The sequence below is a fragment of the Crotalus tigris genome, unplaced genomic scaffold (assembly GCF_016545835.1).
Source record: "Crotalus tigris isolate CLP2741 ecotype Arizona unplaced genomic scaffold, ASM1654583v1 scf7180000018790.500841, whole genome shotgun sequence".
Classification (NCBI taxonomy): domain Eukaryota; kingdom Metazoa; phylum Chordata; class Lepidosauria; order Squamata; family Viperidae; genus Crotalus; species Crotalus tigris.
The window spans coordinates 307,801-320,267 of NW_024097202.1; the positions used below are offsets into that span (position 1 = coordinate 307,801).

The following is a 12,467-nucleotide window of genomic DNA, read 5'->3' on the forward strand; positions in this document are numbered from 1 at the left end:
ATTTTTAAATTGCTCATTGCCTAGACACCCAGGATAAACTGCAAGTGCACCTAGGCAGCTAGGATGCTTGGCAAGAATCAGTTTCTTTAAATCACAAGTGTCTAACAATGATATTCTTTGGAAAGCAGTACATTACGGTGGTGGAATCTCCAAAGAGAGTGAGGGAAGGAGTGAAGAGGTTGGCAAGTTTAGAGGGCAGGAAGCAATGCAAACTCAAATTTCACCCAAATTGCTGAAGCCCTTATCTGGTTGTTCCCAAGAGAATGTAGTCAACTTGGTGGGATTCTTGTAAATAGGTTAGCAGCAATTCAGAAGTAACTGATTGTCTCATGATATTCTGGTTCCTTGTTCCTGACAATTATTTGGCCAATTTCACCTCTAAAGCAGAGCTTAATAAAGATTTGTACATTGTTGCTGCTTATACTTATGGCTTTGATTACTTTTTAGCTATTCTTGGATGGAGATATTCCATATTTGCCTGATCCCTGCCTTTATTGGTTGATTAAATCATATTAAAGATATTTGATTTGATCTAATTGAATTTTCTTTATATGAATAGATCCATCTTGTCTTGAAAAAAAGCCAGGGGTTGCTAGATAGAGAAAACTTGCATTAGAAGCAGCCAATTAGGTAATTAGTAAACAACTCCTAATTCTACTTTTTCTACATGTGGTGACTGAGCAGATGGTAACCTTTTTGCTCCAGGGGTTTTGTTTTTATTTAACTGAGGATGTTGCTTTTCCAGGCCATCTTTAGAATAAATCTGCCCTGATGGGCATTCTGTAACTAGCAATTGAAAAGTACTTAAGCTCTGGTCAATCTCTCCTGTGAAGGAGCGGGATGGACTGGATTGCCAGAGATTGCTTTGTAGTAAGCTTAATTAACTATTTTGTTCCTCTGGCAAAGTTTGATATAACCAGAGGCCAACCCATACAATTTTTTTTTCTTAGTGCTGTAGCATTTGGCTCACTCATATGACACCTGGCACATTCCCTTAGAAATTTTCTGACACTATTTTCCCATCAGTATGCTATTTCCACCCCACACCCCATCCCATACCCCTCCTGAGCTTGATCAATTTCATTAATGTTGCTGTCTAAAATTTCTGAAATATAAACTTCAGAATGGAGATATTATAAACATTTACCGGTGGGAGTATCTTCAAAGCTTTATAACCAGTCTGGCAACATTTCTACCCATCGTTCACCTTTGACCTGAGGGAAGATTGTTCTGGATTGCATTTGTTTTATAACTGGATCGCTGGTTAGCCATGTTTAAGGGAAGAGTCCAGTTTTGAGTGTGCTTTTATACAGCTGACACAACCTTTTTCCTTTTTAAACCCTTACTGCTCCAGAGTGGCACAAGTCGACTCATTTTTTAAAAAAACAAGCAAATATAAAGACTATGTAATGTGTCTTCTCACATTCAAAACTGTAGCAGAATATTCAGGGCATATACACACCATTCTATATCAGATGTGGTTTTTCAAACCCATTCTGGTACTCTTGCAATTAAAACACTACAGTATGTGCTGGTGTGTGGCATTTGATTATATTACAGACACAGCAGATAGTGTGCTGTATTCATTAGCATATGACCTCTAGAGAGGTTTTATATATGAAAAAGCCCAAGTGGGCTCCAGCATTGACTGCATCCAGAATTTCAGCACTGCATAGCAATTTAACACTCTTTAATAGGTTTGCTGGATTGCAATCCAGAAATCCCACATAGCTTTCAGTCTGCTAAAGCCCATCTCCCTCCCCTGTTTTTTTATTATGATGATGATGATGATTTTACAACTTGCTTAGAGTTCTGCTAACTGCTGCAGGTAAATTATAGACCAAACTGAGAAAATTAAATGGAAGAAAACCATAGTAAATTAAAAAGTCCAAATGAAGTTTTTGGGTTGCAAAATGACTGTCAAATAACAGATGATTTTAAACCAGTAAGTTCACTTGCTTCTTGGATCTAAAATAGCTGAAGTGTTACTGTGGCTTATCCTATAATAAATGTAAGTTTGTTGCACAATAAAGACTAACATGGTAATTTCTTTTGAAATTCATGACTCCAGCAGAAGATCAAATTCCAGGTTCTTGTTTGTTTTCATCCCTGAGGCATTTAAACACATTCATTTTGGATTAAAACTGGAGTTAGTGGAAGTGGATAGAACTGGCTGGGCCTATTTATAAGGTCTCCTTTCTCATTAGAGCTACATTTTTATGGATTTCATGAGTGCACAATGCCATTATGTAGAAATCTGGAGGCAGATATGTGATATCCCTAACCTCAAAAAGGTAGAAAGGTATTACAGATAACTAAACAGCAACAGCAGTAGTAGCACAATGCTTATATTAGGACATGCTAAGTTAGCTTCTATAAACTTTAGATCCAAAAATTCAGGTTCCAAGCTGCTCTTAATGAAAATATAGTAACAGTACTATATCCTCAGCATGTTGATTATGCAACTTTTTTAGTGGATTAATTGTAACAAATTAATCCAAAACACCTGAAGGCAGGACAAGAAGCAATGGATGGAAACTAATCAAGGAGAGAACCAATTTAGAACTAAGGAGAAATTTCCTGACAGTGAGAACAATTAATCAGTGGAATGACTTGCCTCCAGAAATTGTGGTAGCTCCAACACTGGAGGTTTTTAAGAAGAAATTGAACAACCATTTCTCTAAAATAGCAATAGTAATAGCACTTAGACTTATATACCGCTTCATAGTGTTTTACAGCACTCTCTAAGCGGTTTACAGAGTCAGCCTATTGCCCCCAGCAATCTGGCTCCTCATTTTACCAACTTCAGAAGGATGGAAGGCCGAGTCAACCTTCAGCTGGGGAGAATCGAACTCCTGGCAGTGAGCTGAATTAGCTGAATTAGCCTGCAATACTGCATTCTAATCACTGCGCTGGCATAGCTCCTGAAATGGTACAGGGTTTCCTGTTTGGGCAGGGGGTTGGACTAGAAGATCACCAAGATCCCTTCCCACTCTGTTATTCTGTTAACAAGTTTCTCTGAGCCAATAATGACCCATTTAAGATAGATTTTCATGTTAGGTGTTTTCATTTGGCATATCAAAAATATGCACTGGATTTGGTTCATTTGCAGAAGATGGACAAATAGTCAATTTCCGCCCTAGATTATTTCTATGCACTTTTCCAAACTCCATTTGGAAAACTCATAAACTGCAGAAGCTGATAAATTGTTGAGTTTCAACTGATATGTTAGTCTGTCAAGTGTTGATTAAGTCAGTTCCTCCTGAAATTCACAGAAATACCTTATCTATTCAACTCCCAATCCATATTTTTTCATTCCAGAAATGAGTTTCATTCCCTCCTCCCTTTACTGGAAAAAACAACTTTAAAAAGTCTTTTTTTTTTTTTTTTGCTTATCACAAGCAGGAACTGTAACCACAGTATATATTTTGGTTTCCTAATTGCTTATATTTTGGTGACTCTTCTAATAACTAAATCTAAAGAAACTCTGGAGGATGGAGGATGGATCAACTGTGTGTGTGTGTGTGTGTGTGTGTGTGTGTGTGTGTGAGAGAGAGAGAGAGAGAGAGAGGGAGAGAGAGAGAGAGAGAGAGAGAGAGAGAGAGAGAGAGAGAATTTGAATGTGAATCTTGATTGTCCCTGGACTACCATTTCATTCTCAGACTTCATAGAAGGTAGCTATGCTGGTGCTCTACATTTGATAATGCAATGGATTATCTCACTATTCCATAGGATAGAATAGAATAGACTAGACTAGACTAGACTAGAATAGAATAGAATAGAATAGAATAGAATAGAATAGAATAGAATAGAATAGAATAGAATAGAATAGAACAGAACAGAACAGAATAGAATAGAATAGGTTTATTGGCCAAGTGTGATTGGACACACAAGGAATTGTCTCTGATACATAAGCTCTCAGTGTACATACAATGATTATGTAAAAATTTAGAAATTAGAATGTGTAGATATTTTCTAGCTCTTGGTTTTTCAGTCTTTTGGCCCTGCTTCCTGTTAAATTATATGCAGAAGCTAATAAAAGTAGAATGAAAAGTTGATCCTTTGTTAAAAATTACACTGCTAAACTGACATTCATAGGATGGGGTGGGGAGGGGGAGGAACCATATAAAGCTTTCTTGAAAATGAACCATTTTGAACCATCATGTTTTCAGGTTTAGCTCCTTCTTATTTATTTTTAAAAATAATATCTATACTGTAACTCATATCCTTCTCAACACTGGTTCATATTGTTGATTCTCCTGAGTAACATTTTTCAGTATATTTATAACTTAGATTTTCCTTTAGGGGAGCACAGAGTGGTTTTTGCTGGGTTTTTAGGTAATCTTACATAAGGCCTATGCAGAAACACTGTATAGCTCTAGGCCAAGGTTTGCTGGTTGCATAATTAATATAATCTGAATAGCTTACTTAGAGACATCTCCATTACTGCTCTATTGTAATATAAGTTCCACCCCTTTGGGAAGTGCGTGTAATACGGTTTTCTTCATTGGTCCCCCCCCTACCCCCACTTACTGGACATCTCTAAGGTGACCAATGAACTTATTGACTTTAAAAAAAAATGTCTGTAGTTTTCAGACACCATTTGGTTGTCTTCTTTCATCCAATAATGTTGAATTTAGTTCAAATTATTCTAATTAATAATAATAATAAGAAGAAGAAAAATCAGTGATTTCCAAGAAGAATCCCTGATCTAAAGTTGGATTGTCCAACGTTTTGGAGCACTGAATTAAAGGAGATACTAAACACTTAAATAAAAACTTTCACGGCGTTTGTTTCCAGAATGTCTGGATCTGGAAATAAACAAGATGCATTTGGGATACTATGATTAGATTATTATAGGATCTGGTTGTAAAAGTTTAAGTGAAGTTGCCTTCTAATTAGTAGAGACTACTGTAGTTTTTGTGGAATTGTTTATTTTCAGAATGCCTCCAAATATGCATTTGCTCAAGACACACAACCAAAGGAAAGAAAACGCTTTGATTTCTTAATCTCAGCTGCTCTTTTTTTTTAAGAACATCAATATTGACTACTGCTAGGAAATAGTATCCTCAACTAAAATAAATGTCTACTCCACAAGTCAGTAGGATCCTGTGTGCTTGACAGAAACTCTGGTTCAGCATCCTACATTCCTTTGCTACAGGCAAAATAAGAAATATCTGCTTTCAAATCAGACTTAAATCACATATATATTAATATAAAATATATTATAATCTACAATGTAATATAAATTTCTGGCCAAGCAGGCAATGATAATAATACCAATTAATATCATTCTAAATTATTATAAACAATATATTAAAATATATTAATAATAAAGGTAAAGGTTTTCCCTATCCAGTTGTATCCGACTCTAGTGGCCAGTGCTCATCTCTGTTTCTTAGCCAAGGGAGCCAGCATTGTCGAAGACACCTCTGTGTCGTGTGGCCAGCATGGCTATATGCCAAAAGCACACAGAATACTGTTATTTTCCCACCGAAGTGGTACCTATTTATCTACTCACATTTGCATGCTTTCGGACTGCTAGGTCGACAGGAGCTGGGGCAAGTAGCGAAACTCATTCTGTTGCGCAGTAATTGCATCTCAAATCCGGGCTGTTAGCTTTCCAGCTGACAAGCTCAGAGTCTTTAACTGATGGGCCATCAGTCCCCCTTATATTAATAATATTAATGACAAACTCATCATCAATCAGTTGCAAAAGGCAGCTTTATTTGGAATAGCTTACATCCTGCAACAATATCTATAACATCATCAAACATTCACATCCGCCTATCCCAGGTCCTTGGGAAGGATTCGATAGGTGAACAAAAATGCCAAATCCTGCCTGAACAACTTGCTGACTATGCGGTGAACCATAATAATCAATTAAATATATAAAGGGTGGTGGTGGTTGTAAATTATGGTCTTGGAGAAGTTTTGACATTTCTTGGGGAGGGGTTGATTTTATTTCTCAAAAAGCATTATTAATAATATTAGATCAAACACTGAAGTTTTCTTTTTATATTTATTCATGCACATAAAATAGTATCATGTTTATGAGTTCAGCATTTTGCCTACAGTTGTGCTTTTAGGTATAAGACATTATTATTTTATTCTCACCATGTCCCCAGCAATAACACTAGCTCCAAAGTGTGATGGGATGTTTAACTCCTACCATCTTTTTTATGTGCAGGCAATGAATGCATCACATGTTTAAAAGGAGTGGGGTCTTGTTCACTTGATCATGTTCCCTTATTTGAAACTAGCAACTATTTCTGCAAGTGCCCTGATTATTTGGTCAGCATACACAAGAAATTCATATATATATAAATTATTTTTTTTTCATCACACTGAATTAGAACTGATAGGAAAATAGGCTGGACATTAGTCACAGGCCAGCATTAGTCACAGCCACGACTGATGATGCTTCCCTGGGTTTTTCAGAATTCCCAGCCAGCATGCCAATCAGGAATTTTGGAGATAAGGTACCAGGCTGGGAAAGGATGGATTAGAAAGTGTCTGTTGATATTTCTGTGTTCAGTAATATCTACAGTTTTGTCATCTGTTGCAGCTGGGTATAGAATCAATCAACAAAAAGTAGAGTTGCTGATCTGCTGAAATTAAACCAATTGTTCTCTGTTTCTGTCTCCTTTATATTTTTAGCTTGTCCCAGAGGCACCTTCAAAGCATCGGCGGGAGATGCCCCTTGCAGTCCTTGCCCTACCCACAGTTATGCTTCCATCCCGGGTTCCCGGGAATGTGGCTGCCAGGCTCATTATTACCGTGCTTCTTCAGACGTCTCAGATGCCCCCTGTACTAGTAAGTATCTGAGAATGAGGAGGATTGGCTTAGTATGATCCCTGTTTCCTTTTGTATCTTGGATTCTTCTTCTGACCTGGTCTGTGTTTGCTCTTTTTCCTTCAGCTTCTTCCATGATTCTTTCCCTGTGCTTTCATTTCTTCTTCAAGCCCGTTGTCTCTCCATTTCTGAGGTCCACTTCAGTTACATTTCATGCATTAGAGAAGTATGTTCCGAAAACTGTCCAAAAGACTGGCTCTCCAGTCTTTCTAGGCTATCTGCCCATTTAAAGTTATGAGGAATAAGTGATTGCTGGGTGGGGTGGAAGAGAAGTTACTCATTCACAAAGTGGCTGTTCAAATATGACCTCAAGACCTTTGTAAAAATGAAGAAAGTGGTGGAAAGTGGTTTATAGTATTGCAGATTCCATTGGTGTAGCCACATCAGTCTGTGACTTGAAAAACAGCAAAGTATCTTGTGGCTTCTTAAATACTAATGTACCATATCTTTTTTTTTAAATTTGACCTACTATTGGTAACATTCACAGGGATCGATGTAGCCACAAAAACTGTTGTAGCCACGATCTTGATTCTTCTCTTCTGGGGATTTTGATCATATCTGCTTCCTCCTTTGTTACCTGCCAAGCCATTCTGTGTTCACCATCAATGCTTTTTGATTTCTGGATATAATTGTTAAAGTTAAGTAGACTATCAATCAGAGAATAGTCTGTATTTTGTTTAAGAGAAATAAGTTGGAAATCAATTAATTTGAAGGTATATCCCAATGGCAAGCATTTTGCGAACAGCCATGATTCACTGACATTTGTTGTTTTGGGTATATTTACATTAAATTTGTTTGTGTTTAAGGTGCATCAAGATTCTTTGTTGAAACTCAAGATGTACTTAAAAAAATCTTGAAAAGCACAGTGAAGCAGAAACATAGTTAAGGTTGCAATTAAGTTCATGTTCATGAATAATAATTGTCTGGCTAAGTTAGGCAATGACAGCTGGTCTAAACTGAAATCTTCCTCATTTTTATTACTCCATTAACAAAATGTGGGGATTTTAAGAGGTGGGGAGGGAAATGAAAATGGGGTTCCCTATTGGTGGTAGCAGCATCAATTCTTGAAATCTGGAAATAATCTGTCATGGCTGTAGGCTGCTTTGGAGTACCAAACTGTGTAGTTTTCATCCTCGAAATTTGGATTAAAATTGTTTCTTAGGAAAGATTTCTCTCTAGTTGAGTTTTACTTAGTTTACTCCAAAGATAATGAAATAATGTCACTGCCTACCTTTGCACTTATATATTTGACTTTTTCTATTTCAGTTTTTCAGGATTTAATTTTCCACTGTTTTGTAGGCATCCCATCGGCCCCTCGGGATCTCAGCTATGAAATTATTGGATCCAATGTCCTTCTGACCTGGCGTCTCCCAAAGGATCTGGGTGGTCGAAAGGATGTTTTCTTCAATGTCATCTGTAAAGTGTGTCCGACTGGCTCTCCAGGGCCTTGTGTCCGTTGTGGGGACAGTGTTCAGTTTGAACCCCGGCAGGTGGGGCTGACCGAAAGCCGGGTTCAAGTGTCCAACCTCCTGGCTCGTGTTCAATATACCTTTGAGATTCAAGCAGTCAACCTTGTGACTGAACTGAGTCCAGATTCTCCACATTATGCTGCCATCAATGTCAGCACCAGCCAGTCAGGTGAGGCACCTTTTTTGTTGACTATCATTGCTTATTTTAACCCCTCTTGTTCCGCTATTTTCCTTCGTCAGTCTTTGTCTCTCTTTTTTGCTGTCATACAGACATGGATGCTGATGAGATGAAAGCAAAGAGAACAATGGTTTTCCACTAATAGTGCAGGAGGCAAACTTTAGGTAGAATCTCGGTCTCATACCATTTACGACCAAATATCAACCTTTTAGATAAGACTGTGAAGGCAATTTATGTGAAACAAGGAAGGGTGAAATTGGTCAGAGGATCGAAAATGCTCATATTTCTTTCCGCCTAAAAATTTTAAAAACTTACCCTTTGGTTTTTGGCTGTGTGAAGTCACAGATGAGGCCAGCTGCAGAAGCAATGTCCATTTTCTTATTTTCCATATAGTCTACACTATTTGCCCACTATGTTGTGAAAGATGTATTTCAGGGTGTATTTTTGAGATGTTGAGCCTAATGCTGGGACACTCTTGTCATCTGACACTGGAGGAAAAGGAGCATTGTACCTTCAAATACTTTTTTAACTGGTCCAGCAAGAGCTCCAGATATTTATTACCTTGCAAGATTTTGTAAGGATATGAAAAATAAATCTTGCAAAGTTTTGAAATCCTATAAGATTGCAGCCTACATTTTAGGTTTCATAGGGCCATCTAGAACTGTCAGAGATGTCTACAAGCCCCTGTTGCTAGTACATTTGAGCACCTTTTATAGTTTGCAACAACATGCTCAGGTTGTAATACAATGCACAGGTTGTAATACTTCACAGAATAGGTAAGTCATGTCATCAAATTATTTAATGCAATTCATTAATATATTTTATTAACCATCTTTTAATGGGACTTGTTGCAACATTGCAAAATAAAGGTATCCTGTGTTGGCACATATTCCCATGGCCTTTGATAAAAAAAATTATTTTGCTTGAATCCACTCCCCCAAAACCTGGCAAAAGGGAAAGAGCTTGCCTTAGCAATTCAGAAAAAGATCTTTGAAGTGAATTTTTTGGCTCAGTACAATACTTTGAACATTTTAAAATCTATATAAATACCGGATGTTATCAAAGTCATGCTCTTTGGATTTACTGTCTCAAGCATTAGTCCCTTGGGACAGCCAATCCCTTTAGATTCTCAGCCTAACATCCCTTCTCTTTTTATTACTAAAGGTCCTAAGATGATAACTGCTGTTGCTACTTGGAAATTGTACAGCATTTTCACATGCTCAATATGCTTTATATAATTGTTCAGTGATCCCTATTATAGATGGGAAGATTGAGTTTGGGACATTAGATTGCCTAAGGCCACTTACTGAATTTATAGCTAAGGTGAGATCGGAACCACTGGATTGTGTTTGGGGATTATGTGTGTGGGACCTGGTCTTTGGGTGTCATGTAAATTTCGTTGTATGGGTATACTGTATACACATACGATGACAATAAAGTTTATTATTATTATTTGGTTTCATAGCTTAATCTGTTGAAAATTAGAGTCACTGCTGTCTTTCTCCCTTTCCTCCCACTCTAGCACAGTCTGTTTGTTTCCTTACTTGCTTGACAGAGGAGCCAACTATATCAGTTAGGAGATCAGTTGCTATGAGAAATGGAACCTTTTATCAGATTTTGGCAGGGAGGTAGAGTGTCTGATGTAAGAATAAATAGCAATTTTGCTCTCTGGCTTTATCTAGCCCAGTGTTTCTCAACCTTGACAATTTTAAGGCATGTGGACTTCAACTCCCAGAATTCCACAGCCAGCAATGCTGGCTGTGGAATTCTGGGAGTTGAAGTCCACATGCCTTAAAATTGTCAAGGTTGAGAAACACTGATTTCTAGCCAGTAGGTTTCTCCCAACTCATGTAATGGGGTAGTAGAATTAATTGGGAGGTTGGGGACTCATGTTTACGATTACCATAAGTATCTGAGAGCCTTCTTGTCTGCGTCTTAATTTCATGGATAAATGACACAAACAGCATGTGAAATTTAGAATCATGTACATCTGTATTTGTTTGTTTATAACTTTATATTCCATTCTTCTAATAAGGACAAGTAACTCAGAGTAGGTAGCAATAATCAAAACCACCAAAGCAAAATTAAATTAGTGTGGTGTAGTGGTTAACATATGTTTAGTCCCATCTGAGGTATGAAATGCTGCTAGTTGACTTTGGGCCAGTCACTCTCTCTCAGCCCAACTCACCCCACAGGTGAGGTTCTTGTGGAGAAATTAGGAGGAGGAAGAAATATTAGGTATGTTTTCCACCTTAAGTTATTTATGAAAATAATAAAAGCAGAATAACAAATAATAAAATAATAAGCAAGTTTGAGAAAAAGAAAACTCAAGTAAAATATACATTGTGAGAAGTTTCACTGCCTTCCTAAAAAGAAAGTTCTCTTCTCATTAATCAGAAATTATTCTAGTCCATCTTTTATTGTTTTCTGTTTTGAAGAAGGAAGAAGATACACAATTATACTTTGAACTGCTGGTCATTTATAGCTTTAACCCATGAACCACATGATATCCATGAAGATGAATAGAAGTTTAGGGAATAATAGCAAATTTATTTTTTTTAATTTTTATTTATTTATTATTGTTTTTTTTTATTTTCTCTATCTCTCCTACAAGGTGACTCTGGGTGGCTTATAGGTTATAAAACAAATAAAAAATAGAAGATTAAAAAATTGAAACAACACAAAGTTAAAGTATTATTAAAAACTATATTAAAATCGAACTAAGAAAGCTAAGAACCTGATAGGACAAGGATGAAGTCTTCTTACCCTGCCAGCTGCCTCCATGGTGAGTGCCCCCCTCGGAGCCTCAGGCCAGCCAGCAAAGCCAGGTTTTAATACCCTTCCAGAAGGCCAAAAGGGAAGGGGCAGTTCTCACCATCAGTGGTGGAATATTCCACAGGGATGGGGGCCACAAGAGAAAAGGCTCTTCTCTTTGATCATGCCTGCTCCAGTTCCTTAGCAGACAGGATCTGTAGCAGGTCTCTTCCACTGGTGTGGGTGGCGCAGCCTTGTCCCATCAGAGAGAGACAGCTCCTCAGACAACCTGGATCTATGCAATTAGGGGCTTTAAAGGTAACAACGAACACCTTGAATTGGATCTGGAGGCAAACCAGTAACCAATGTAGCTTGCGCAGTAAGGGGGTTACATGTGCAGCCTTAGGAGCTCTCAAGACTGGGCAGAATTGGCAGAAAAGGGGAATATAAGCAATACGAACAATCAAATAACAAGCACCTATATCTCCAACAGATTTCCAGGCTGAACATTGCTGTAAATTACTCCCAGCTTCCAGTTCTATGTATCAAAAGCACAAATCCCTTCCCCATCTTTTCCTTCAATTCAGGAGAGAAAGGCAAGGTCAAAATGTGTGCTGCCACATCTGTTGGATGAAGTGATATCTGAGGCCAGAAGATATGGCCACCTTGACACTGAGCTGCTTTGGTCAAAGTAGCCCCAGCAATTCCTGAAATATCTGTCTTAGGATCCCGTACATTTACTCAAAGTCATCTATATCACTTCCTCACTGTTACTAGCGGGATGGAAAGTAAGAGAATCTCAATCTGTTCTGGAGTCCCCGTCCCCATTTGATGACTTGGAAATCTAGTTGAAAGTTGAGCCAAGAGATTGACCAAGACTCCTAATTTATTTCCTATTAGTTGAGCTGGCATGGATCAACAACACTTATAGGCCAGCCGCTCATTTTACTGAGGCTATAAAGTGACCTGGAACGGAGATAAAACTCTCACTACAATAGTTCAGTGTTTGTTCTTATTGCCCCCAAAGACAGGGCACAAAATAGAAATCTCCTGGTGTGCTTCCCTAGTGATGGTCAAACACCAGTGACAACTTTTGTGGTAAGTTCCACCTCCCAGGAAGAACCTATTCCTCAGTGATTAGATTCTTTTTATGTTGGATGTATCTTCAAAATACATGTATATTTGTATACATGCATATATATATATATATC

At 37.8% G+C, this 12,467-nt stretch overlaps 1 protein-coding gene across 4 annotated transcripts in view; it reads left to right on the plus strand.

The window, feature by feature from the left end:
• The window catches only part of LOC120313830 (ephrin type-B receptor 5), a 190,606-nt gene that overhangs the window by 132,021 nt on the left and 46,118 nt on the right, over positions 1-12,467 (plus strand). For all 4 annotated transcript variants that reach the window (XM_039356177.1, XM_039356174.1, XM_039356175.1 and 1 more), the window contains exons 5-6: positions 6,661-6,816; positions 8,155-8,493. In XM_039356177.1, coding sequence (XP_039212111.1) covers positions 6,661-6,816; positions 8,155-8,493 — 495 coding nt within the window. The remainder of the gene's footprint in view (positions 1-6,660; positions 6,817-8,154; positions 8,494-12,467) is intronic.